Source organism: Olea europaea, unplaced genomic scaffold (assembly GCF_002742605.1).
Source record: "Olea europaea var. sylvestris unplaced genomic scaffold, O_europaea_v1 scaffold239, whole genome shotgun sequence".
Lineage (NCBI taxonomy): Eukaryota > Viridiplantae > Streptophyta > Magnoliopsida > Lamiales > Oleaceae > Olea > Olea europaea.
Window position 1 is genome coordinate 159,751 of NW_019242055.1, and position 25,902 is coordinate 185,652.

The 25,902-nt window shown below is 35.6% G+C and overlaps 3 protein-coding genes across 3 annotated transcripts in view; all 3 read left to right on the top strand.

The window, feature by feature from the left end:
• LOC111381892 (keratin, type I cytoskeletal 12) overlaps positions 1–4,744 on the top strand; it is an 8,733-nt gene extending 3,989 nt beyond the window's left edge. Inside the window, exon 3 of the mRNA XM_023005738.1 lies at positions 4,384–4,744. Coding sequence (XP_022861506.1) covers positions 4,384–4,477 — 94 coding nt within the window. The 3' untranslated portion in view covers positions 4,478–4,744. The remainder of the gene's footprint in view (positions 1–4,383) is intronic.
• A 1,929-nt stretch (positions 4,745–6,673) lies between these two features.
• Positions 6,674–9,078, top strand: LOC111381881 (monooxygenase 1-like). Its single transcript, XM_023005727.1, has 6 exons — positions 6,674–6,799; positions 6,879–7,025; positions 7,558–7,605; positions 7,687–7,855; positions 8,045–8,273; positions 8,392–9,078. The coding sequence occupies exons 1-6, from the start codon at positions 6,720–6,722 to the stop codon at positions 8,919–8,921; spliced, it is 1,203 nt and encodes a 400-aa protein (XP_022861495.1). The 5' UTR covers positions 6,674–6,719; the 3' UTR covers positions 8,922–9,078.
• Positions 9,079–9,682: 604 nt separating this feature from the next.
• LOC111381880 (monooxygenase 1-like) lies at positions 9,683–12,714 on the top strand. Its single transcript, XM_023005726.1, has 6 exons — positions 9,683–9,905; positions 10,044–10,190; positions 10,597–10,644; positions 10,725–10,893; positions 11,751–11,979; positions 12,085–12,714. The coding sequence occupies exons 1-6, from the start codon at positions 9,811–9,813 to the stop codon at positions 12,612–12,614; spliced, it is 1,218 nt and encodes a 405-aa protein (XP_022861494.1). The 5' UTR covers positions 9,683–9,810; the 3' UTR covers positions 12,615–12,714.
• The last annotated feature ends 13,188 nt before the right edge of the window (positions 12,715–25,902 follow it).

Below are 25,902 nucleotides of genomic sequence, written 5' to 3' on the forward strand. Positions count from 1 at the left end.
TAGAGAAGTCATTAATGAAAGTAATGAAATATTGAGATCCACCTTTAGACAACTCCCTCATTGGTCCCCGAACATTAGAATGCTCATAATCAATAATCTCCTCTGTCTTGTGTTTTCCCGTCTTGAGCTATACTTTGGACTGTTTTCCAAGTACAAGAAATTTTTAGAAACCTAGCTTGCATGATTTTACTCTCTTCAACAAATTCCTCTTGTGAAACACAATCATACCACGTTCTCCTATATGCTCCAGTGGCATATGTCATTGGAGAGTGTCATTTGATTGAGATTTTGCTTAAGCAACTCCACCTATAACTATATTCCCTAGTACTTTGTACATATTCTTGGTCAATTTTTGACCCTTCCTCACAATCATAGCTTCTTTCTTCACTGTCAAGGCCCCCAACTCTGACTTATAAGAATAATGACCGGTGTCTAAAGTGCTTAAAAAAATTAGATTCTTTCGTAGCTCTGTTACATGCTTAACAACCTCCAAAGTCCTCACCATACCATTGAAAATTTTAATTTTTACTTACTGCATTCCAATCACCTTATATGATGCATTATTACCCATTAGAGCATATCCAAAATTACCTTGAACGATATGAATCAATCCCGGTGAGGACATGTGATAAGAACAGGTTGAATCAAGTGCCTAGGAGTTATGAGATCTGGCAGAATTATTTGCAGAAACTAGTAGCATGTCCCCATCTCTAGAATTTTTGAGGACCCATCACCTTTCCTTTTATCACCCTGCTCATTATTCGAACAGTCTTTAAAGTGACGCATTTGATGGCGCTTGTAGTAATTGAGGTTTTTCTTATTTTGATTCTTGAATTTTGATCTCGTATTCACTTTGTAAGAATCGCCACTGTCCTTTCTCTCACGGTCCTGGTAGCCTTTCATGATCAATCTTTCACTCTATAAACTTTTGCCACTATGCAGTTTTCGCTGGTTGTAGGTCAACAAAGCTAATGTGACTTTTTCCAATTCGAGTCTCTTTATCCCACGTCAGCATGGTCATTAGGTGGTTGTACGATGAGGAAGGGAGCACAGCAATATCGTTGCCTTGTCTTCATCATCAAACTTGATTTCAAGTCCTAGCAAATCGCTGATAATATAATTGAACATATTAGCGTGTTGAATCAAATTTGTATCCTCCAACATTTTGAGCCCGTACAGTCTCTGCATCTGATGTAGCTTGTTCGTGAGAGATTTTGACATATAACGACTCTCCAATTTTAGCCAAACCTCTTAGAGACTCAACGTTTATGACGTGATACATGATTTCGTCCGTCAAATAGAGCCGAACTGTACCCACTGCTTGCGCCTTGAGCTCTTCCTAATTGGTATCCGACGTACCCTGTGATTTTTTCCTAGATAGTGCCTTCACCATCCCTTGCTGCTCCAACAAATCCTTTACCCTTCGTTGGCATAATTCGAAATTTTCAGTTCCGTCAAACTTTATCACATTGAATTTTGCAATCAAACATACTTTGTTGTTTGATTTTTATGTGCAATAATAAAGAGATGAAAGAGAGAAATCAACACAAGTATTTCCGTCGTTTGACAATGTGCATACGTCCACAAAGAGCGAAGTGGAGATATTTTATTCAGTATGAATGATAGGGTTATATCATCAGTATTTATACTAAGTTTAGCCCAAATCCATGAAGACTCTATGGCTCGTACAAGAAAATACCCCTGTGCTATACCACGGGCTTAGCTTCTCGGCAAATAGATAGTAAATTAGAAAGTTTCTATGCAATCGAGTATCATAGGTTTATTGAAATGGGGATATTTTATCTCAAATTTTGATATCATAAAACAATTGTTAATACCTTGGAATGGTAGCCTTTTAGTTTGGCTCAATATTGGTGACCATAGATTTTCACTATGTAAAATTGGAAAGTTATATTGAGCAGATTGATTAGTAGAGGGAGTAGACCATAATTAACACGACTTATTGAGGTGGTGGTTATTTTTGTGTAAAATATTGTTGAAGATAAAATGAAATGCAATTTGTTTTTTACCAAGTAGGTGGCTTTGGTGTTTCTTAATATGTTTGGCAGTTAAAACTTGTTCTAGCTGGATGGTTGAGGGACCTCTGTTTGGTTGAACTGGTTTGCTTTTCACTTCAAGAAAGATGTATAATCATTTCTTACATGAGATGGCTTAAGTACTAAGTTAAGTCCTGCTGATTTTAAATTTACTGGGTATGGTTACTGTCCAGTGCGACAAATTTTTTTAGGTAGATCTATTACTATGGTAAAATCAATGGACCATGCTTGAGAAAATTGCAGCTATGATTCCTATGAATCTGAAGGCAGATAATTATGTAAAGTATTGATCATATCAAATATTGTTGTGTAAGTAATGCTAATAATCAACGCAACAGCCTCGTGCTATAGCCTCATTGCAAGCGTCTAAGTTGATGATGAGTTTTTGGTGTTAATTATGAACTAAGAGGAAGTTTGCATAATGTCATAATGAGATAAGCTTTTGGATATCTACCTATTTTTCATTTATGGTTTGGTGTATTTTTTCCTTTCTTCATCATTACCTCATTATCATATTTAAATGCTGTTGGTTGCACCTCGGATTTGGAATTTCAACATTTTCCTTTTGTTTTCATAAAGATTTCCAAGTATGCATATATTACTTTTATCTTGCTTTAGTTATCACATAAATTAGAGTTATGGAGTTCAAAGCTCCCAAAATAACTTTTTTCTCCAGATTAGATGACCAAGACCCTAGGAAGTCCTCAGGCAATACGACTTGGAGTGACTGTAAAATGGGGATCCAGTGGATGGAATGCACAGTTTAGCATGAAGCATTAAGTTCTAAGATGTTTTCTCTTAATTTTTTGTGTATTAGATATTTACAGATGTCGGAATCTACCTTCTCATTTGCTAGAGACAGTTAAACTATCCCTATTAACCAACTGAACTGATAGTGCATTTTGTGTTGTTACAATTGTTTTGAAGTTTGCTTGGTTCTGTCCGACCTAGCTATATTTAGAATCCTGTTAGAAGTATGCTATTTCTAGATAAGCTTCAATCCTCTCAAGGGCATAAATTGGTATACAGGGCAGATGAGTTGAATTTAGTAAAATATTTCTTCATTTATTCATCTGGAAAAAGTTGTATTTTATTCCTTGGCGTTGCCTTAAGCCAGCTAGATAACAAGATTGCTTAGGCTCATAAAGTGTAGGTCTTCTTGTCATATGCGCATATTCACTTGAACATATGCAATCAGTAAGGCTACTGGTTTCTCATGTTACTGTCGGGGGATAAAATCAACAAGTTTTAGTTACAAGTTCTTGGTCTTTGCATACACTGTGCGAGGACGTCATTTCCTGCATTAGGTCGTTCCATTGCTGGAGTTTATAAAAATCTGATCTAGTAATGAGAGGATCACTAAGTTTAGCAATCAAACTTGGTATAGGATCAAAAACATCAATAGATGTGCAAGTTCCATGAGATCAGGCTGTGGGAGATAACTTGTTTGTGCTGAAGTTGTCGGACCTGTGACAATGTAAACTCTAAATTGGGTCTGCATGGGAAATTTGATTATTGTAAAGCATTGGCAACATCTTTGACCAACGATGTAATCAATCCCACGTAGGAGTATTTGACATTAGCCACCAATATATGTGATTTTTTTTTTTAATTTTTTAATTATTTTTTATGTTAAATGGAGAAAAGAAAAGACAAAAGGAAAAATGAAAAAGGAAAAAAAAAAAAAAAGTCTGGCAACTTGGGTATCTAACACGAAGTATCTTAAATAGTAATTGAAATTCATCTGATAGTAAAATCAACTGGTCATCAATTGTTCACCATTCTCTTTTCTAGAAGATCGATTGCAAAAGTAAATTGACTAGACTGTACTTTAGGAAATTGCGACTGAGTTTGTGGCGGATTATGTAAAAAATAATGTAACATCAAATATTATCTCGTAAATTATACCATGCTTGTTTACCTTGCACAACATTCTCGATGTTGGCATCAATGCAGATATGACTGTTGTTTGTTAATTATGAGTAGTAAATATTTTGTGACGTTGTCATTAAATAGGTTATTGAGTATTTTCCTTACTTTTTGCTTTATGGTTTGCCAGATTTTCTTGTTTATACCCTTCATGGTTTTAGTACCTGATCGTCTTAAAAGTTAAAATCATATAACTTGAGTACTAGGACTACATCCATTTATAAGTAGAATGAGTTTCACTGAGAGAAAACCCCATGAATTCTTGATGAGTTAATCTGATAGTTATTAGATTGTCAATTAAATTAGAAACAGAATTCTACTTTTATTCATTGGAATACAAATTGCTATATTCTAGTCTGGAGTTTTTTAGTACCCTGATTTAACTTGTTGATGCCAGGGATGATATTAGTGACCTCATCGATGAGATAGTTGTGAATACTAAGAAGCTAATGAAAGCAACTTCCAGAGAGGTGGAGAAATGGAGAAGATAGTCGACTACCTAATGCTTGATGTACAATGTATTTCCAGTTGTAACAATATCCAGCTCGATTAGTTGAATGCTCAAGTAAAAGAACGCATCTCTTGGTGATTTATCATGTATGTAATATCCATTAAGTGGAATGTGCTAGCTTTGTTATTTGGTTACTGATTGCTATGGTTATCTGTTTCCAAGTGATGGTTAGGTTTCAAATACTCTCTCATGTAGCCCATGTTTGGTAGGGACTATATAAAATTGATTTTGTGAAAATTGAATTTTATTGTTATTTTATTATTATTTTTTTAGACTGCAACCAATTTTTAGGGCAAATCATTGCTTCAATCATCTTTTCTCTCAATGAACTCCTAAAAGAAAAATAAAATAAAATTCAACCACTGGTAAGGGATGAAAACTCAAAAGTAATTTTGAATATTTGAATGGCTAACACATCTTTAATGATATAAAAGTGCTTATTTGCATTCAATTTTTGATAAAGTAATATATTGAAAGGATCATTGATCAAGTATTTACGACGACAATTTAAGTAATCTATCAAATCAATTATAGCAATTAACAAAAAAATTTACCAATTAAGTTAAAATATAAAATAATAAATTGAGTGATTGGACTGAAAAATTGAGACGCAAATAAATAAAAAATATCGCCCAACTAAAAATTGAAGAGAACTCAGAACAAATAAGAACAAAATAACACAATTATCAATATAATATAGCAAACAATTATCAAAAGTTAAGGAAAGCTGAATAAACTCACTTAAGCCAAAATTTGATAAAATTACTAGTAGAAAAAAAAGAAGAAATAATGTGTTTGAATTAAAATTTAGATTTAACTGTCTTCTCAATCATTATGGCTAATCGGTGAAAATGGATCAACAACAATCGTTCAACATTTCATCCAATTTGGGAATTTTGCATTTACAGTTGTTAGAGCTAATTAGCATTTGGACATAGTTTAATTAATTAATTGGGATGGATAATTGTCCAAGGGATTGTTGAGTTTAACTGTGTTGGGTCTAATATGAATATATCCTTTTAATTGAAATGTGTTTAATTTTAATTGAGTTAAATAAAATTTAAATTAATTTATTTTTAGATTTTTTAAATGGTTTGATGATTTGAAATAGTTTAAAAAGATTGAAACTTAAACCAAATCCCGTTAGAAGCAGTCTGATTCAATTTAAAAGCAAAACATTGATGGATTTACTTAGGTCCAAATCAACGGTTTTTAAAAAATGCAATTTCGTCTCGACTTTTCGGTTTGACAATCTTGTTGTTCAGTCCTAGAATTCATGTTACATAGATTATGAGTGGTTAGGTATCTTAAGAAAGTTTTTGAATAAATAAGTAATTTTATTATTTTCTACAAATGACACTCTCTTCTACTTACTAGCTATTACTACATTGCCAAATACCTCCTTTTAACTGTGGAGGTCGCAGTAATGTCTGCGGCGTTCCTAATTATGTCATTAAGTTACTAGTTAGCCTCTGTTTTCCTAAAAATGGATGAAATAAATTATTTATTATTATTATTATTATTTTAAATGAGTGGTTGAAAAAAAAGAAAAAATTTTCGATTTACGTGTAATATTATTTTATGGAAGATTGTGTGGTTGAAAATATGAGAAAGAAAAATGGAATGTAATTTACAGCTTATTTGGTACAGCTTTTTAGCCAATTAAAATCAATTTTTTATCGTTATTTTACTATTCCAGCCATTATTTTTGAATTATTATCTCACAGGTAGGGCCCACTTTAACTCTAACGGTCAAAATACCAATTATCAAAATCTCTACCAAACAAGCAATTAATGGTACCAAACGGGAGCTTAATCTGATGAATAAAGTAATAAAATTTCTTATTCATAGTAACCCTGAAAATTTATCTAACTTGGTGAAGATAGATGAGTAATTTGATTTACTATTAGAGATGGTTAGAAAATTATACTGTGTGAATCTTGATACAAGGAAGAGTACAGAATTAGACATAGCAATATTAAAAAGGTTGAACCCCAACCTTAAACCCCAACCTTAAGGGCTCCCACCGTCCCGTCCTAGAGCTTTGTAAGGGAGATAAATCGTGAGATGTGTCCCAACAGACCAAGGAACAAGAGCTGCCTGTACACTGTGCCTACAAGGAGTCCAATTTCATATTTCAGTAATCGAACCCCACACCGTGACTTATGACTTGAAGGCACCTTCTACTTCTAATTTAAGTAAACCAGAGTCTACAGAAGATATGGATATGGATTCAGCGGAAGAAATTGTTATCGTCGGCGGTGGGATTTGCGGCCTAGCTCTCGCCCTTGCTCTTCACAGGTTGCTTGCTTGCTAACTAATTCCTTTGTTTAATTTTAAATAAATAATATACCATTATATATTGACTGTTGACATGCAGAAAAGGGATGAGAAGCATAATTTTGGAAAAATCTGAAACCTTGCGAGATACAGGAGCAGCTATCGGCATCAGAGCTAATGGCTGGCGGGCACTTGATCAGTTTGGCGTCGCCTCAGAACTTAGGCACAAGGCTGTTACTATTCCCAGGTACAACAACCTTCAGTTTAACTTGAGCAGTCTTGATCTCTTGCCCCCATTGGATGGTAAAGTTCTCTTTTTACAGTGTTCTCAGGAGATCAATTTCATTATCTTGAATAAAAATAGTTATACTTTTGATAAAACAAGCATTTAGAAGCGGAAGGACACCGGTGAAGGAAAGGCCAAGAATGGGGCAAACTTGAGATGAAGACATAGATAGAGTGATGGGAATGGCCAGATGGGAGACATTTAATAAAATTTATAACTACATAAAATTTTCTTCAGATTTTAGAGGGGTATTAAAGTGAGGTGAGTAAATATTTGGTTCAAGTCTCGTCGTCTGTGAAAATTGTCCACGTGTCTGACTTTTAACTGAACCAAAGACAAAAGTTTTGTTATCTTTCTATTATCTTGAATTTTTAGAAGAAGTGGTTCGAAGGAAGAATAGATTAAGGTGGCAAAAGGAGGCGTATGTTACCCATTCCTTGCTCCTAAGCCTAAGATTGCTACCATTGTTGTCAAGTAGTTTGCCATTTTACAGGATTCGAGATGTATGGATTGATGTAGGAAAGCAAGAAGAAATACCGGAGTAAGTCATAATAGAACAACTTCACTAACAGTAATAAACATCTGTAATTTATTAGATATCTAACTAAAAGCATTTGGATAGAGTTGGTGAGTTGCGCTGCGTGAAGAGGAACGATCTTATCAAAATCCTGGCTGATGCTTTGCCACCCGGAACAGTACGCTTTGGATGCCAGATTGTCTCAGTAAATATGGACCAGGAAAATGTGTATCCCACTCTTCGTCTTTATGGTGGAAAATCAATACAAGCTAAGGTAATAGAGAATTATTAATATGATCTGAATTGAAACACTTTGGTATTCATCAGATGATGCTTGTCAAGGTTAAATTTGATGCCAATTCTCCTATTATCCCCCAAAAGCATGGGAACTGCATAATTAAAGAGTGTACTAGACAAACAATTTATTAGATTACAGCATTGATTTTTCTGATTATTGTTACAGGTTCTGATTGGATGTGATGGATCTCGGTCAATCGTGGCTGAGTTCCTTGGGCTCAAAACTGCAAAACCTTTTTCTCTTCTTGCAGTTAGAGGTTTAGCCAATTATCCAAATGGTCATGCGTATCCTCGTGAGTTCACTCGCATGAGAAGGGGCAAAATCACGGTTGGAAGAAGTCCAATTACCGATAATCTGGTATATTGGTTCGTGCTTCAACAATCGACCCAATCAGGTGAAATTTCACATCCTTTTTCTTCTGTTTCCTAGTTAAAATGTGTTCAAGAATCAAGCATAAGCTCTCTAATTTATCTTCTTTTGTCCTTGTGTTCATCGTTTATAAATATAAACAGATGAAAATTTGACACATGATCCGGAAACAATCAAACGATCAACCTCAAATATAGTGAGTGGCTTCCCAAGTGATGTAATAGAGATGATAGAAGGGGCAGAGGTTGATTCATTGCCCCTAACTCACTTGAGGCATCGTGCGCCATGGGATTTGCTACTAACAACATTCAGGAAAGGAACGGTGACAGTGGCCGGAGATGCAATGCATGTAATGGGCCCATTCCTTGGACAAGGTGGCTCGGCAGCTTTAGAAGATGCCGTTGTCCTTGCCAGATGTTTGGGACAAAGAATAAGAACTGAAGACTTGTCTAACGGTGGTAGGCAGATACTGATAGACGAAGCTGGAGAAGCAATCGATCAATATGTGAAGGAAAGGAGAAAACGGGTGGTGGCATTGTCAACACGAACATATGTTACCGGCCTTCTATTGGAAACGAGATCGCAGCTGGTGAAATTCGCTGCAATTGTGTTGTTGGCCATTCTGTTCAGAGACCCAATTAGTCACACTAAATATGACTGTGGTAGACTTTAGTGTAAAAAACAATATGACTTCCTTATGTTATGTTTCGATATCTTCGGTTTGAAAATTCATGTTGAAAATTACATCCCTTTGTATTCCTATATGACAAATCCTGTATTTCCATGTTTTTAGGTAGTTTTGTGCTCTTTTGATTCCCATAAATCATTAACTGCATGAACCACAAATCTCTACGAAGTCCATAATTATTTGTCTGGATTTTGCATTAAAACAGATGAGTAAAGATACATTTTGAATTTTGCTGTGTTATATAATTATCTTTCACTTTCCTTCATTTATGCACGGTTTTCTTCCTTTGCACTCGATTTTCAGATTGTTGATCTAAATTATTAGAGTTCTTTTTCATGGTATTAGAGTCAGGGGGGAGGAGTTTACTCTCTGTATCCTCGTGAAACAAATCAGTCAGTGCTCTGGGATTGATTTAGATAAGCCTGTTGTTGGGCTTGTCATATTTGGGTGGGTGTTTATTTCACTCATAAGGTGAGAGAAAAAGTATTCTGTCCACAATGAGCACATCTTATATTGTCCACTCGTCGATGTGGTGTTGCCACATTTGCGGGTCAAATTTTTTTTTTGATATGTCAAAAAAAGCGGTTTGACCTCACGATGTGCAAAGTTTATCTTACCTACTATGAGCGAGAGATCGTGACTATTGATATTTCTGTCTCTCTCGTTGCTCAAAACACGCATCCAAAGTTGGAATTCAGTGCCCTACTTTTACTGCATTTTGGCTGCTTCTGAGTCAATTTTTCAACAACTTCATCATCAATAAGCTTTGTGGGTGACCCTTTTCTGAAATATCACGCAAGTCAAGTCAAGTCAGGTATTGTCCCGTGGATAAAAATATAAAACAATGTGATTAAATAAAGGGTGTGGGTTGGATATGGATAAGGCTATGGATTCGGTCGAAGAAACTCGTGATATTGTGATAGTTGGAGGTGGGATTTGCGGCCTTGCCACTGCTCTTGCTCTTCACAGGTTACTTACGCGAACTTCCCTTTGTTTAATTAAGCACGTGGCAAAAGAAAACTGAATTTTGTTTCAGTTACACTTTTACTTTCACTGTCCTAAAATAGTTCATATACAGTACCGAAAAAACACAAAATTTGAATGCAGGAAAGGGTTGAGAAGCATAATTTTGGAAAAATCCGAAACCTTGCGAGATACTGGAGCAGCTATTGCCATCAGAGCTAATGGCTGGCGAGCACTTGATCAGCTTGGCGTTGCCTCTGAGCTTAGACAGAGAGCCAATCCTATTCACATGTATTAACAATTTCAGCTTTAAGGATGAAATTTCATTTCATAAAAAGTTATTGTTTGCTGTTTGATCGAGACTTTTCAAGACAAAAAGATTATAGCCTTGGAGAAGTGTTATTTGCAGTTCCTTGTTATATAGCCTCTGTTTAATTAAGATTTAAAAGTTTTATAAAGATTTGTCCAGTTTGCATGAATATTGTACTAAAATATAGTTGCTTTTGATAGAAAAGCAAAAAAAAAGTACTTAGAAGTGGAAATGTTGAGAATTCGCAATAAGGGTACTTTAAAATTTTCGGATACACGGTTAAAAAACCTGTCATTGGGGAAAAATTGAAAATATGGGGACGTGCTTTCTCTATTTGAAATATGTTGTGATTTTTCATAGTTTTTAAGTGGTTTGCACATTGTACAGAGTGCGAGAAGTATGGATTGATATTGGAAAGCAACAAGAAATACCGGAGTAAGTCATGAACCATTGAACTGATTCTCCAACCCGAACATCTCTAATTGATTATTTGTCTGCTGAAATCATTTTGACAGGATTGGTGAGTGTCGTTGTGTGAAGAGGAATGATCTTATCGAAATCCTGGCCGACGCTTTGCCACCAAGAACAGTGCGATTTGGAAGCCAGATTGTCTCGGTAAAGGTGGACAAGGAAAACTCATTTCCAATTCTTCAACTTTATGGAGATAAATCAATTCAAGCTAAGGTAATACAAAATTAATCTGACTTTTATTTCGTTTTAAGTATCATCCTTTATTTTATTGTATATCAATGCCTCCTGCAATAGTGAGATATTGAGCTTTCCTCTATTGACTGCCTCCTTCCACATGTATTTCTCGATCTTCCATAGCCATGTGAGCTAAAAGCCCCACATCATCTCCAGTGGATCTATTCTTGGGAGTACCCTAAAAAAAAAAATGGAAACTTTCCTCTCCCCTCCCTTCCCTGACCATTTCACCCTCTCTTTTTATTTTTATTTTTTATTTTTTTATTTATTTTTTATTTTTTTAAATGGGATTGGTGTTTTCAAAACCATAACACCTTGATATGCATAAAGTATTTCTTGTCAAGGGTAAGTGTGATGCCAATTGTGCCTGTTGTATTCTAAATGCATGATCATGAACCAGTTTAAAGAGTATATATACTAATTACTATTTCTTAATAAATGAGATGTACTAATTAATAGATTGTTTTGAGAGATTATTTGCAAATTAAAGTCGGAATGGGGCGATAGAAAGGTTTTGTACTGGCCACGGGAGGTTAAGTTTTGCCTCCCTGCCCAATACCAACCTCTTTTCATTGCTGTCCATGAAGGGTGAAGCTCTATCCCCTTACCTCACACATTATACTTCTACGTCAAGTGGTTTTATTCAAAAATTTGAAGGGCGATACAAAGGTACCGGATGTGAACCTCAATAGCCTTTTTGGAGTGCAAAGCAATTGTGCACTTGAAACCAAACCTTGAAGAGCGGTCAATAACGTTTGGGTATGAAGCGATCTGAAGGGTCATACATTGAACAAGAAGCATTTGAATTATGTTGATTTTTCTCATTGATTTTACAGGTTCTGATTGGATGCGATGGATCCAGGTCAACTGTGGCTGATTTCCTCGGGCTCAAAAGCACAAAAATGTTTGCTATTCTTTCAGTTAGAGGTTTAACCAGTTATCCAAATGGTCATGCATTTGATTGTGAGTCCACTCGCATGAGGAGGGGGAAAATCTCGGTAGGACGAGCTCCAATTACTGATAAGTTGGTATATTGGTTCGTCGCTCTACCCTGGACTCCATCAGGTGAAATTTTTCATTTTTCTTTTAAAGTTAAAGATTTGTACAAGCATAATCTCACTAATTCATCTGAATTTGTCATCGCGGTTCATCATTTCTACTTATAAACAGATGAAAGGTTAACTCAAGATCCGGAAGTGATCAAACGATTAGCCTCAAGTAAAGTGAGTGGCTTCTCAAGTGATGTAATAGAAATGATAGAAAGGGCTGAGTTGGATTCGGTGTCTCTGACTCGCTTGAGGCATCGTGCACCATGGGACTTACTACTGACGACATTCAAGAAGGGGACGGTGACAGTGGCTGGAGATGCAATGCATGTAATGGGTCCATTCCTAGGACAAGGTGGTTCAGCAGCTCTAGAAGATGCCGTTGTCCTCGCCAGGTGCTTGGCACAGAAAGTAAGAGCTGAAGACCTATCTATCTCTGGTAACCAAGTACTGATAAACAAAGCTGGAGAAGGGATCGACCTATACGTGAAGGAAAGGAGAAAACGGCTGGTGACATTGTCAACACAAACATATATTACTGGCCTTCTACTGGAAACAAGATCAAAGCTAGTGAAATTCATTGTGATCATGTTGCTGGTCATTCTGTTTAGTGACCCAGTTGGTCACACTAAATATGACTGTGGTAGACTGTAAGGCTGCCTAGTATTTTGTTAGCAATAATCTTGCAAGTTCTTGATGAATTCCACCTACTAATACTAATGTGTTAAATATTCTAGATTTAGAAGTTGAAAACTTTAATGTGTTCAATTTGATTGGGGAGAGAGGATAGAAAGACTAAAACTAGGAGTCATTCTTGACAATCTTTTCATCACACATCACCAAAATGGAAGGTCTGAAAGAAAACATGGGCACATTGTTGATGTTAGGTTGTCGAGTAAGTATGCAACTTTAGTTTTGGTGGGATGTATTTGTTCCAAGCATTTTATTTAATTAGGGAACATTTGGGAACTCCTTTTCTATCCTTGTCCCTTGCCGGATAAAGCCATGGAGCTAAAGGTAGTTTCTTTTTTCGCTTATGACTTAGTCCTGACCACGCAAGGCCTCTTTTTGATTGCTTGTTGTCAAATCGAGATTGAGAGTCAGTAGCAACGAAGTGTTTTCACTTCTTGTAGTAGATTTTTCTCATATAAATAGATCACCTACGTCCACTCTTGAAACGAAACTCCGTATGACGTCGTTTTTAAGGAAATACCAACGTGTAAGTAACTATCTCCTCCAGACCTTACAATAGACACAAAGTTGATGCTTGGATTTTACCCTTCTCAATGTGAATTTCTTGGTTACTGTATGAAATATAAGGGCTACACATTCCTATATCCAAAAAGTATATGCAGCGATAGTGTAACATTCAACACAAACTTGTTTCCTTGTGGTTTTTCCACACCAATCAGTATTACTCATTATGATAAAGTTGGATATCAATTTTTTGTACTCAATTGTTTCCAAATGTCAGTGACCCATCTTGAACGATAGAAAATATCGAAGCCTGCTCTCCCAGCTTCAAATTCTCTCCACGTTCTTCTTCTACTGAGGATCATATTGAAGTCATGTTCTCGGAAAGCATTCCATCAAATGATCCATCTGAAATTTCTCCATTGCAAGTTGCACACACTTAACTTTCTCATCATAGGCTAGATCCAAATCAGGATCTTGCCATAGGTTTAACCATTATCAACCCACCTTTCTTTGGTAAATGTCTACCATTACATTTGGTAAAAATCAATGTTGTAAACAGTAAGGCGTGGCTAAAAAAATTAATTAATTATTATTTATTATTGTTATTATTATTTATTAATACTTATAAATTTTTAACTTTTAGCCAACTGGATTGAAAGGTCCAAAAAGTTGTTTAACCACTTATAGGACCACAAATTTAAAGAGGACAACTCCAAAGACTTTGTTGTGAACTTCCAATGTGAGATAAGGATTTCTTTGGTTGGATTGTAGTGTACTGGCTGTAATGTATTGTACTATTATATAAATAATTATTTATGTTTTAGTACCTTTCAACTATGTATATTTAGTAGGCAATGATTGAATTTTTTATTTATTGAAATTGATTAATATTATCAACGAATTTTTCATAGGTAATATGAATTAATCTTCATCTACGGAATTTTCATTGGTGAAGAGGCTGATTTTATTTTTATTTTTTTGAAATTTTTTTATTACCAACGAATAATCTATTTCTAATTATAAACGGATTGTATCTGTGGGTAATTATTCTTAGGTGAAAAGCTGATTTTTAGTAGTGATATTTGATCACTTCTTTAAAACCCCTTTGAACAAGCATAGCAAAGGAAAACATAGCTGGAGTTAATGTATATTTGCATTAATTCTCAAATTCTTATCATATAGACCGAACATTGATTTGATTAGAGTGGCCATTGCTAAAACTTGGGGGCTTCGAGAAATGCCAATTGTTAGTAGTATGGATGCTACACATGTATTGGTACAAATGAAAAACGAGACTGATTTCTTGCACGCTTGGGCGAGAGAGGGCAGATTCGTAGATGTAGCTTCATTCAGATTATTCAAATGGACTCCAGATTTAGATTTCCATAGGGGGTCATCTTTGGCTCCCCAATGGATATACTTACCTGGACTTCCATTGCATCTCTATTGACCAGACTGTCTTTGTATCTTAGCAACATGATTTGGCTAATATTTGGAAACAGATCATGCTACCCTACATCGAACACTAGCCTCTGGTGCTCGAATCTATGTGGAAATTGATTTATCAACCATGCGGTAGAATGTTTTCCAATCATAGTGGGTTCGACGACTCATTGGCAGAGTATTAAATATGAAAAAAATGGGCTTCCACCGTAAAAAATGTAGGAGATAGGATCACACGGAGGCTGTTTGTAGAGTTGGTCAGCAACTCCATGAGAGGCAGAAAATGAAGAAAGTGGTTACTGCCGGTCTGGAAAAATAAGAATGGAGACAAAAAAAATGGAGATGTGGCTAGTGATGTGGGCACTGGAAAACAACATATGCATGAGGGTGGAGAAATGACTAATTTGTATGCTAGCATTCATATTGGCAAAAGTCAAGAGCAAGGAGGTGATAACAAAACAAAGATCGGTGAAAGTAGTAGATGATATAATCTGGCTGTGGAGAATAATAAGGAGAACAAGGATGGAACAGAGATTAAATTGGGAAGAGACGAAAATATGATCGAGGATGGAACCGAAGCCTCGAAGACTAGTGGAAGCAATATTGTTTTGCTTGGAGGAGGCATTCTTTTGAAACCTGTAGGTGGGACTTATCTAGCGGTGGATGGGGAGCAAGCAAAAGAAGATGGAGAAATAGAGGAGCGAGAGGCAAATTTAAATGAAGATTTGATGGTCACGATTGAGAATAATGAACAAATAAATGATGAAGAGGTACAAGAGGATGATGAAGGGGTTAAAGAAAATGACGAGGAGGTACAAGAGAAATATATGGAACATGACATTGCAGAAGTGGCTATGACAGTATCAGATATAGAGGTGGAATGTATTGTGGAGGAACTGGGAAAGATTTGTGATTGCATTTCAGATTCTGAACAAAGGGCTCAACAACACACGAGGAAAACAGTACACAAGGTTAGAAGCTCTACTAGGGTTCCAAGCAAACCCTCTAGGCTTAATCTATGAGTCGCAACTATCTCTTTTGGAACGTGCGAGACATAGGGACCTCGACACGCAGGTTATGGAAGTTAGTGAGAAGGTATAAGCCGAAACTAGTAGCAATAGCAGAGCCTTGGTAAATAATGGATAGAATGGAAAATTTGCAGAAGAAACAAAAATTTAATTTTAGTTTATCGAACAACGATGTGGAAGGAAAACTATGGATTATATGAGGTCAAGAAGTACAGGTTCATTTGATGAATAAAAGTAACCAAGAAATCACTTGTCTGGTGATAAAAGGGAATTACAGGGTGGTGATTTCTTTTATTTATGCTAAATGCACGGCTGTAGAAAGAAGACTGCTCTGGTCAGAAATAGAAGAGATGAATCATTCAAACATTCCCTGGGTAGTGGTTAGAGATTTTAATAGTATTAGAAACAATTTAGAAAGGCGTGGAGGCCGATCTAGACCAATGGGTGCTATGGAGGATTTTAATCAATTTATTGATAATTGTGGGTTGATGGAAATACAGTTAGATAGCGGGGAAGCTTTTTCTTGGTGTAATGGTCAAACAGTTTGGACTAGTAGTTGAGCAAAATTGGATAGATCATTTTATGATTCTACCTGTTTGGAGCATTTCCTAAATCTTCATATGAGGTATTTAGCATGCACCACATCGGACCATGCACCAATGCTAATTTGGCTAGAGACAAAAATGGATCGCTATGGCCCTAAGTCATTTAAATTCCAACAAATGTGGATTACACATAAGAGCTTTAAGGATTGTGTACTAAAGGTATGGGAAGGAAACACAAAAGGAAGTGGTTTATGGTGCCTAGCTGGAAAACTCAAGAGTTTGAGGACTATGCTACGTAGATGGAAGAAAGACGTGTTTGGGTGGACGCAGGAACACATTCAGCGGCTGGAAAAGGGGCTAGAAGAGTTGGATGCTAATCTTCAAGGGCTTCATTTGGAGGAGATCGAGGATGCCTATTTTGCTAAAAAACAGAACTTCACATTTAGGAAAAGAGAGAAGGAATGCTCCTGGCACAAATAGCAAAGCAGAGGTGGATTGAGAAAGGTGAAGTAAGCAATTAGTTTTTCAAGCAATTTAATGGTAGGACTTTTCACAGGGTGAAGGAGATGTGCAATGCCCCAATTTTTCTATAAACACCGGAACGTTACCAAAACTCACTTTTCCTTAAGTTAAATGCGAAAATATAAAAATAGAATTCTTTAGTAAACAATAACTGCAATATTTATAAATCTAAATTTGAAAACATAAAAATCGTATCTAAACATAAATATAAACTCTTAGTGAATTCAAATAACACATTCTGAATAAATTAAACTAACTGATAAATTTTAAAAACGGCAAACTTATTTCTTTTTCTCTATTCTTTATTCACTTGGCAGCCCGTATCACCAATTCGCCACTGTTCCAATCGATCCGAACTAACCTGTAAAATTAATGTAAGAATGAGTATTTAAAATACCCAGTAAGATACGTGCAATTTCCATGCACCATTACATAACAAATAAATTATACACTTCATACCGTTCTTCTCTTATGGAGTATATCGGTGACCAAGCGACACACCCATCTCAGGTCCTCTTAAATTCCCGTAGAAATATCATATCTCTTTCTCTAGAACCCAAAGGTCCACTAGTAATACATGCATATTAATTGTATATAAAAGCATAAGGAAAATTATGACACTTTGCACATAAATGTATCTTACCTATCTTGAAGAATCTGAATGTACGTTCAAAATCTTTTCTTCACTCTGAAAAACACATGATTAAAATATTTGATGTAGGAAAACTTTATTTCCAATACTACTCTCTTTCTTCCTTTCTCTCTCTCTCTCTCTCCTTTCTCTTTCTCTCTCTTTACCGTATGTATTGTATAAGAATTGGTGTGAGTAAAACTTTTTCAACATGCCTATATTTATAGTGCAGGATTTTTGGAAAAGTGGGACACTGCTCACAATTAATCTTTATCTTAGTCAACCAAAAAGATTCATTGGATTTGTACTACACCTTTGTTTCTATCTCAATCAAGTCACGTATAAAATGTTCCTCAACCCTTTCCTGATTTCAACAGAAGTATTATTTTATTAATTATCACCAAAATCTAGAACTGCTGGAAGACTTCATTTGCTTTAGGAGTTGTTATCTAAAATAAACAAACAACAGACCCACTACACGTAACCAGCTAAAAAATAGTTATTTACTTAGGATTACTATTAACACTTAACCTTTATCCTAATCAACTATTAAAACTAATCTAAATTACCAGTCAACCATCATAATTAACTTGATCAGTTCCAGATTTATCTTTATCAAAAATGTAACCCATTCATCTCTATAGACACATGGCTGGATCCCTATGAAAATCCAAATCCAAAATCAAAGCAAATAAATCTATTTAAAATAATACTACCTTATCTATCAAAACGTACCCTTGTACTATGCCAAGAAAATTGTCCATATATTTTATATAATAAGTCATGGCAGCCATTAACTTAATAAAAAGATAACAGTAAGCAGAGTTTTAATGCTATCGAAAATGTCGAGCCTAGTTTCAAAAATAATTTGGATGAAAAAATATTTTTACAATAATAAGGTTAGGATTATCATTAAACTCTATCATAATCCAATTGAAATTACCAGTAAACTTATTAAAAACAGGGTCACGCATGGCAGCCAATTTTCCCATTAATTACCTACCAACTTATTTAATAACAAAGTGTATATTTTTAGAACTACAATATCTCGGACCTAACTTATCCGAATTATCTTTTTCTTTGGCCTAAAATACATGATTAATTATGAGCTACCTAATGAGTACAATATCGATATACTAAATCTTACTCTATCAAAATTAAATTTTCTGACCCAAGTAAAATATAATTTAAAGCATTTTGAAAATCCTGAGGCTATTCATCACGCATCGGTTGACTATTTTCAAAATTTATTAAGAGTTAGACCCAGAAGAGACCAACTAGACTTATCAGCTTGGATTCAACAAACTATTTCAGAGGCAGAGAACAAGGAAATAGGAAGGCTTCCTACTCCCCAGGAGGTCAAAGAAGCGGCCTTTTCTATCCCAATTGATAGTAGCCCTGGGCCTGATGGATTTGGCTCAAGTTTCTATAAATCTTGTTGAGACATTGTGGATGAAGATGTCGTGGAGGTAGTGTACGATTTCTTTCGAGGTACGGATATTCCAAGATTTTACTCCTTCTCTTATGTGGTGCTAATTCCTAAGATAGCTTCCCCTTCAAGCTTTGACAAGTCAGACCAATCAGTCTATGCTTAGTAATGTACAATGTATGGTCGAAAATTTTAATAAAAATATTAGTTTTAATTTTACCAAGAATTATTTCTATGGAGTGATAAGTGTGTTTTTACACACTTATTTAGTTCACAAACGTGACTTAATCATGATCAAAGAGCTTGAATTATGGCTTAATTCTATGTAATTATATTTTGTAGGACTATATTGATGAATGTGGTGGAATTCAAAAGAAAAGAAACGAAAAAGAACCAAAAAGGAAGAAAATCCAGAGTATGAGGACTAAGTTACAACATTTCAATAGTTGATTCGGATCACAAAATGAAGATTAAAGATGTTGAGGGTTCAATTGGATGCAATTAAAAGTTAAAGGGTTGAAAATACGAGAGAAAGGACTTGAAAGAATCAAAAATCAATTTCGGGGACTAAAATGCAACACATGGAAGAAATTTTGCTTGGGCAACAGCCCAGTTATAAATACCGGCCGATCTCCTAACATGATTTTTTAATTATCTAGAAAAAATTCTGAGCCTTAGTGACTGCCCGAGTTTTACCTGGGTGACAGCCCAAGCTACTCGCGATGAGAAAATCTGGTTTCCTTTTCTGAATGAAATTCTTATTGAAACAAATCTTGGGGAGTCTTTTGAAGCCCTAGGGATGCTAAAAAACATAGATCACACATTATACGTTATTTTGGGGGGATTCGAAGAGAAAGAGATACGAAGAACAAGATGATTCAATCCAAGATTCAAGCTCTCACTTCAAGAATTTTAATAGGGTGATGTCTTTTCTTGATTTTTATTGATGTGTTCTTCTTCCCATCATGTTAGGTTAGAAAAATCTATACTAGGAGATCGATGAACCTTGTAACGTGATATTTAATTTTTTGTTCCATATTTTGATATTAAAACACGCATTGATTGTTTGAATGATTTATATGCATTTAATTGCTTCCATGATTATGGGCCTGTAATTGTGTGAGTTTTGGTGGATTGTTTCATCTATTCGAAAGAAGAGGAATAAATTTGACAAGGTATAAATCATCGTAGGGTCCGATGGGGATAGAAATATACCCCTATGCTTTGCGTGCATCTCTAAGTACTCACAAAACTACATGCATTCTCATATATTTGCATCCGTCATAGAGATATAGGCTGGTGGAGTAGGAGAATATGTTCAATTCATCTCGAGAGAGAGTGTTGGATAGATTTAGGAGTATTGATTCTTCAAAATGTCATCGTGTTGTCAAAGTGAGGAATTAAGTTTAAATTGAACATTACTTGAGAATTCGTGATCCTAGTATATCTCATATTTATTGAATACATTTAACTTGCATCTTAAACATCAAATTACATTTTAGTTAATTTAAACGTTGTGTTGCATAGCATAACATCCAATTCATAATATTGGTACTTTAGATTAGATTTAGGATTTCTTAGGATAAAAATCATAATTGATCATTTAGATTCGGTTAAGGTCGAGATAAATACATTGAACTACTCAATATCCGTGGGACGATATTCGAACTCTAAAAATTCACTTTACTACTTGTTAACAAACCGTACACTTGCGGTGATTTAAATCGAAAGAAAATGTTTCATAACAAGTTTTTGGTGCCGTTTTCGAAGATTGAATTTAGTTTAATTTCATTTTTCTAGCCACTAATTCGAACTTTAAATTTTTATTATTTATTATTTATTATTTATTTTCGTTTAGGTTATTTTATTTTATTCTTATTATAGTTCTTCCAATTGTTGGATTCTAAGTGCTACTACTGGTTTTCTCGTAAAGTTGCATGCGAAGATCGACTGGAGGAGAATTGATTCTAGCTGATCCTGAAATTGAGCACACTTTTGATCGATTGCAAAGAAAAACTAGAGAAACACAGTTGCAAATGGCTAATGAACCGAACAACCATGTTATCCCAACCAATGAAGGAGAGGTGGTAAATGAAGGAAATGAGATTTTGGGAGATTTCTTAACTCCTTAAGTAATTCAAAGCCAGACCAGCATAGTGTCTCTACCATTTGGGCATCCTAATTTTCAATTAAAGACTAATGTGATACAGCTGTTCCAGAATGAACACCTATTTTATGGTAGAATTGAAGAAAATCCACATACACTTATCTCGATTCTTGGATATGTGTCAACACTTCAGATATCAAGGAATTTCGGATGATGCTATTAAGCTAAGGTCGTTTCCACATACACTATGGGATAAGGCACTTAAATGGTTGGATTTACTTCCTATTGCAAGCATCACTACTTGGAACAAGCTGGCTCATAAATTCTGCATGACGTTTTTCTCACCAGCCAAGATAGCAAAACAGAGACATGAGATATCGATATTCAGTCAAGGAAAATCTGAATCATTTGATGAAGCCTAGAATAGATTCAAAAACATGCTCCGAAAGTGCCCTCAACATGGGTTCGACAAAAAGACCTAAGTTCGATTCTTCTATATAGGTTTACTCTCGTACTTCAAAAGCATGGTAGACTCATCATCAGATGGCTCAATTTCCACAAGAAAAATTGATGGAGCACTGGAATTGTTTGAGAGAATTACTACTACTTCAGCTATGTGGTCCTCTGAGCGAGTGATTCAAAAGAAGCCTCGACGTGTCTATGAGGTAGATGCATATTTAGCCTTATCGGCAAAGATTGACTCACTATTTCACAAGGTAGAAATCATATCACAATTAGCGAATGCAACATATGCATGGAAACCAAATTGTGAAGAATGTGGAGCGAATCATAGTACGACGAAATGCACAATTCTGTAATAGGGAATGGAACAAATAATATACACACAATGGGGTCAACATCAACCAAACTATCAAAATTCAGGCACTTACAATCCTAGTTGGAAAGAACATCCAAATCTCTCATGGGATGGTCCCCAAAATCAGAATAGATCCCATAGGCAATTTCAGCAGGAGAAGACACTTCAATTGGAAGAGATGTTTGCAAAGTTCATGGAAAAGACAAAAAAAAATACATGGAGGCAAATAACCAATTCATAAGGAAAATTGAAACTACTCTCTAAAATTAGAGTGCTGCAATTAAAAACTTGGAGATGCAGATGGGATAGATGGCACTCGCTATGATGAAAAGGGCACCAGATACGTTACCAAGTAATACTAAGTTGAATTCCAGGGAGCATGTTCAAGTGATCACAACTCAAAGTGGGATACAACTACCCGAAAGACACGTTGAGAGGCTGAGTGTAAACAATGAGACAACACTCTCTACAGAAGAAGAGATTGTACAGCAAGACGAGCGGACACGTGAATCCACACTAAAGGAGAATTCAGAGACTTCATGGGGTAAGGCCACCATTCCAGTTTAACCCCTATGAGCCACCAATTCCATTTTTCTAGAGGTTGAGGAAGCACAAAATAAGAAGTTCTTCGAAATCTTCAAAAAACTCCACATCAACATCCTGTTCGTTTATGCACTATTTGAGATGCCCAGCTATGCAAAGTTTCTGAAAGACATATTATCAAATAAATGTAAGCTGGAGGATCATGAGACAGTAATGCTAACCGAAGAGTATAGCACCAGGATCCAGAAAAAGCTCCCACCAAAACTGAAAGATCCAGGGAATTTCACTGTCCCTTGCACAATTCGTGATTTTTATTTTAATAAAGCACTGTGTGATCTTGGTGCGAGTATTAACTTGATGACACTCTCTATTTTCAAGAAACCAGGATTGGAAGAGCCTAAAGCAACTACAGTAATGCTACAACTGGCTGATCGATCACTTGCACATTCATGAGGGATTATAAAAGATGTATTGGTCAAAGTGGATAAATTTATATTCCCGGCGGACTTCTTAATTCTGGACATGAAAGAAGATAAGGACGTGCCTATCATATTGGGACGACCATTTTTGGCAATTGCAAGAGCTCTCATAGATGTGCAACAAGGACAATTGACTCTGAGAATGGAGGAGGAGCAGGCCTTTTTTAATGTTTTCAAAGTAATGAAATATCCCACCAAGCTAGACACCTGTTTCCAGATTGATGTGATTGACATAGAAAATCCCTACAATTACGAGTTGAAGAAATCGCCAGAAATTCAGGAGGCTAATATGATGCATCCTCAATCTACTCTCGCTGACTCAGAGGAGATTGAGTTATACACCGTGGAGTCTAAACGGATGATGAGGAAAAGTTAAACACTTGGAAAAGGACAGGTCTGAAGTATAGAGGATAACTGTAATGCAAAACAAGACCATATTGAACAAACTATTCAAAACCTCCCAAGCCATATTTAAAGTGTCATAACACACCTATGCCAAAATTCGAGCTATCGACTATAAAATAGCACCGGTTGGGAGGCAACCCAACATTTCTATCCTTTCATTTACTTCATTTTGCAATAGTTTAGGAACTTTTCATTTTTTTGCATTATCAATAGTTTTAGGTCATCGATCATACATCCTTATTACATGGAGTCTAGGTATGGTCCACACAAGTCCCAATGCACTGAGCATGAGTCATGAGGTTGAAGTCCTAATTTAGTTAGTCATGCATCAAATTGAACAAAGTGCATGTTTTGAGCGAAGTTACATTGGTGATTCACATTCTTGTGATATGAACCCTATGTTGAGACATAAATTATACATTCTACATACCAACAATGTACACATGCACCTTGAAGCAAGTTTGGAGGATTTGTGCACTACGTAGGTTATTTCTTGGCTCAGTTGTATCTATTTACACCATCTGAACTAATACACATACTTTACACTTTTACAGGATGCTGCAAAAAAGAATGTCACAGGGAAAAGAGAAACACTACGGGGGGAAAGGAGAAACACTGCGGGTCACAATTTTCATTTACCACTTCCATATAGATCAGGGGAGTACTCGTATCCCATCTTGCACTTTTAGTTTATTATTGTCCTTCAATTATGTCTGTATACACTTCTATTTCATCTTCACATTGAGGACAATGTATTATCTAAGTTTGGGGGTGGGTGAAATAATCTTGAACACGAACATATTTTCAACATTTTGCCTATATTCATCAATATCTATGTTTCATGACTGCATATTATGTGCTTGATGAGTGTTAAAAAAAATTCTTTGCATTTTATTCAGTTTACCGTATTTCCATTCTTGCATGCTTATGTGGGCTTGATAGCCTTGCCAACTATGATGTGATTATTGGACTGGTATAAATTACAAACGGTGGATATGGTGCTGAGTAGATTGACCAATACTTATTGATGTAATACTCGATATTCTTTATGCACGCCACTCATGCTCGTCATGTTAGGTTAGTGATTGGGGTTTTGAACATAAAGTAGGAGAATAATGATAACCCTCTGCTAAATCAAATAGTAAACTACCTTCAGACTGTTTGGAGATGGTTGAGCAATCATAGGAAATCATTGAGATAAGTGGGGCTTCATGCATGAATTCTATTTTGTGGATTGCCTAGACCAGTGAGATGAAAATTAGGTGAAAATCTTAAATTGGGGGTTGGTTTTGGAGGCCAAATGTCTAGAAAAATAATAAAGGGAATAAATCTAACTTGTGAAAGCAGGACACCTTTTTCATGCCTTTACGATTCGAGCAAATAAGCCTATGAGAATATTTCAAAATCTGGTATCCTAAAACCAACTGACTTAAGAGTCATCAACCCAAAGCTCATTACATGGGTCATATAGAAGCAAGAGGGGAAGAGGTGAATAAAAAATCATCTGATCAAGCCTTTATAACTCGAGTGAATAAGCCTACAAGAGTTTAAAACCTGATACCCTAAAGCCAACTGGTTTGGGAGTCATCGGCCTAAAACTCGCTATAGGGGTTATAGAGAAAGCAAATGAAAAGATGACATAAAAAAAATTATCAGAAAATAAGTAAGAAAAGATACGATAACATCAAGAGGCCCTTGGACATTTGGTCGAAGAAACTATACCTTTGAGGCGAGCCTAGTAACTTAGTTTAATCTTAAGTGTTGAAGCAAACAAATCTGGAGAGCCTTCATTTGTTGACATGTAAACTTGTGATAGTGAGATCTATCCAAACTAAGAAAGGGTAGGGACTGTAGTTACCTAAAATCCTAACTTTAAAACACAACCCCGAGATAATTGAGTGAAAAGAATAAGTTTGGAGGTTGTGTACCTCTTGAGCGAAGTAAGAACATAGTTGACCACTTTGGGTCGAGACTAACCACGTCATGAACTAAATATGTTAGCATGATTTCACACACGCACGTCGGATATGCAATTAACAGGTAACGGTTTATTTCATTCTTGCACTAATCAATTTTTTTTTTGAAGTCAAATACTTAGTTCAATCCCGAGACACGGCAGGTTATTAAGCCATGTTTGTTTAATATTGAGCCACTATCTTGTTTGAGGACAAACAATAGTTCAAGTTTGGGAATTTGATAAGTGTGTTTTTATGCACTTATTTAGTTCACAAACATGACTTAATTATGATCAAAGAGTTTGAATTATAGCTTAATTTTATGTAATTATGTTTTATAGGACTATATTGATGAATGTGGTAGAATTCAAGAGAAAAGAAATGAAAAAGAACTAAAAAGGAAGAAAATTCGAAGTATGAGGACTAAGTTGCAACATTTCAATAGTTGATTCGGATCATACAATAAAGATTAAAGATGTTGTGGGTTCAATTGGATGCAATTAAAGGTCAAAGGGTTGAAAATGCAAGAGAAAGGACTTGAAATAATAAAAAATCAACTTCGAGGGCTAAAATGCAGCATATGCCTGAACGACAACCTAGTTATAAATACAGGGTGATCACCCAACATGATGTTTTAATTACCGAGAAGAAATTCTTGGCTTGAGTAACTGCCCGAGTTTTGCCTGGGCGACTGCCCAAGCCAATCACAACGAGAAAATCTGGTTTCTTTTTCTGAATGAAATTATTATGGAAACAAATATTGGGGAGTCTTTTAAAGCCCTAAGGACGTCCAAAAACATAGACCATGCATTATACATTATTTTGGGGGGATTTGAAGAGA

What these genes read in the sequence shown, in the direction of transcription:
- LOC111381881 (XM_023005727.1), top strand. Translation starts at nt 6,720, where the DNA reads ATGGATATGGATTCAGCGGAAGAAATTGTTATCGTCGGCGGTGGGATT. An exon ending in CTCGCCCTTGCTCTTCACAG is followed by an intron (nt 6,800 to 6,878) that starts GTTGCTTGCTTG and finishes GTTGACATGCAG; the next exon opens with AAAAGGGATGAGAAGCATAA. An exon ending in TCAACAATCGACCCAATCAG is followed by an intron (nt 8,274 to 8,391) that starts GTGAAATTTCAC and finishes AAATATAAACAG; the next exon opens with ATGAAAATTTGACACATGAT.
- LOC111381880 (XM_023005726.1), top strand. Translation starts at nt 9,811, where the DNA reads ATGGATAAGGCTATGGATTCGGTCGAAGAAACTCGTGATATTGTGATA. An exon ending in ATAAATCAATTCAAGCTAAG is followed by an intron (nt 10,894 to 11,750) that starts GTAATACAAAAT and finishes TTGATTTTACAG; the next exon opens with GTTCTGATTGGATGCGATGG. An exon ending in TCTACCCTGGACTCCATCAG is followed by an intron (nt 11,980 to 12,084) that starts GTGAAATTTTTC and finishes ACTTATAAACAG; the next exon opens with ATGAAAGGTTAACTCAAGAT.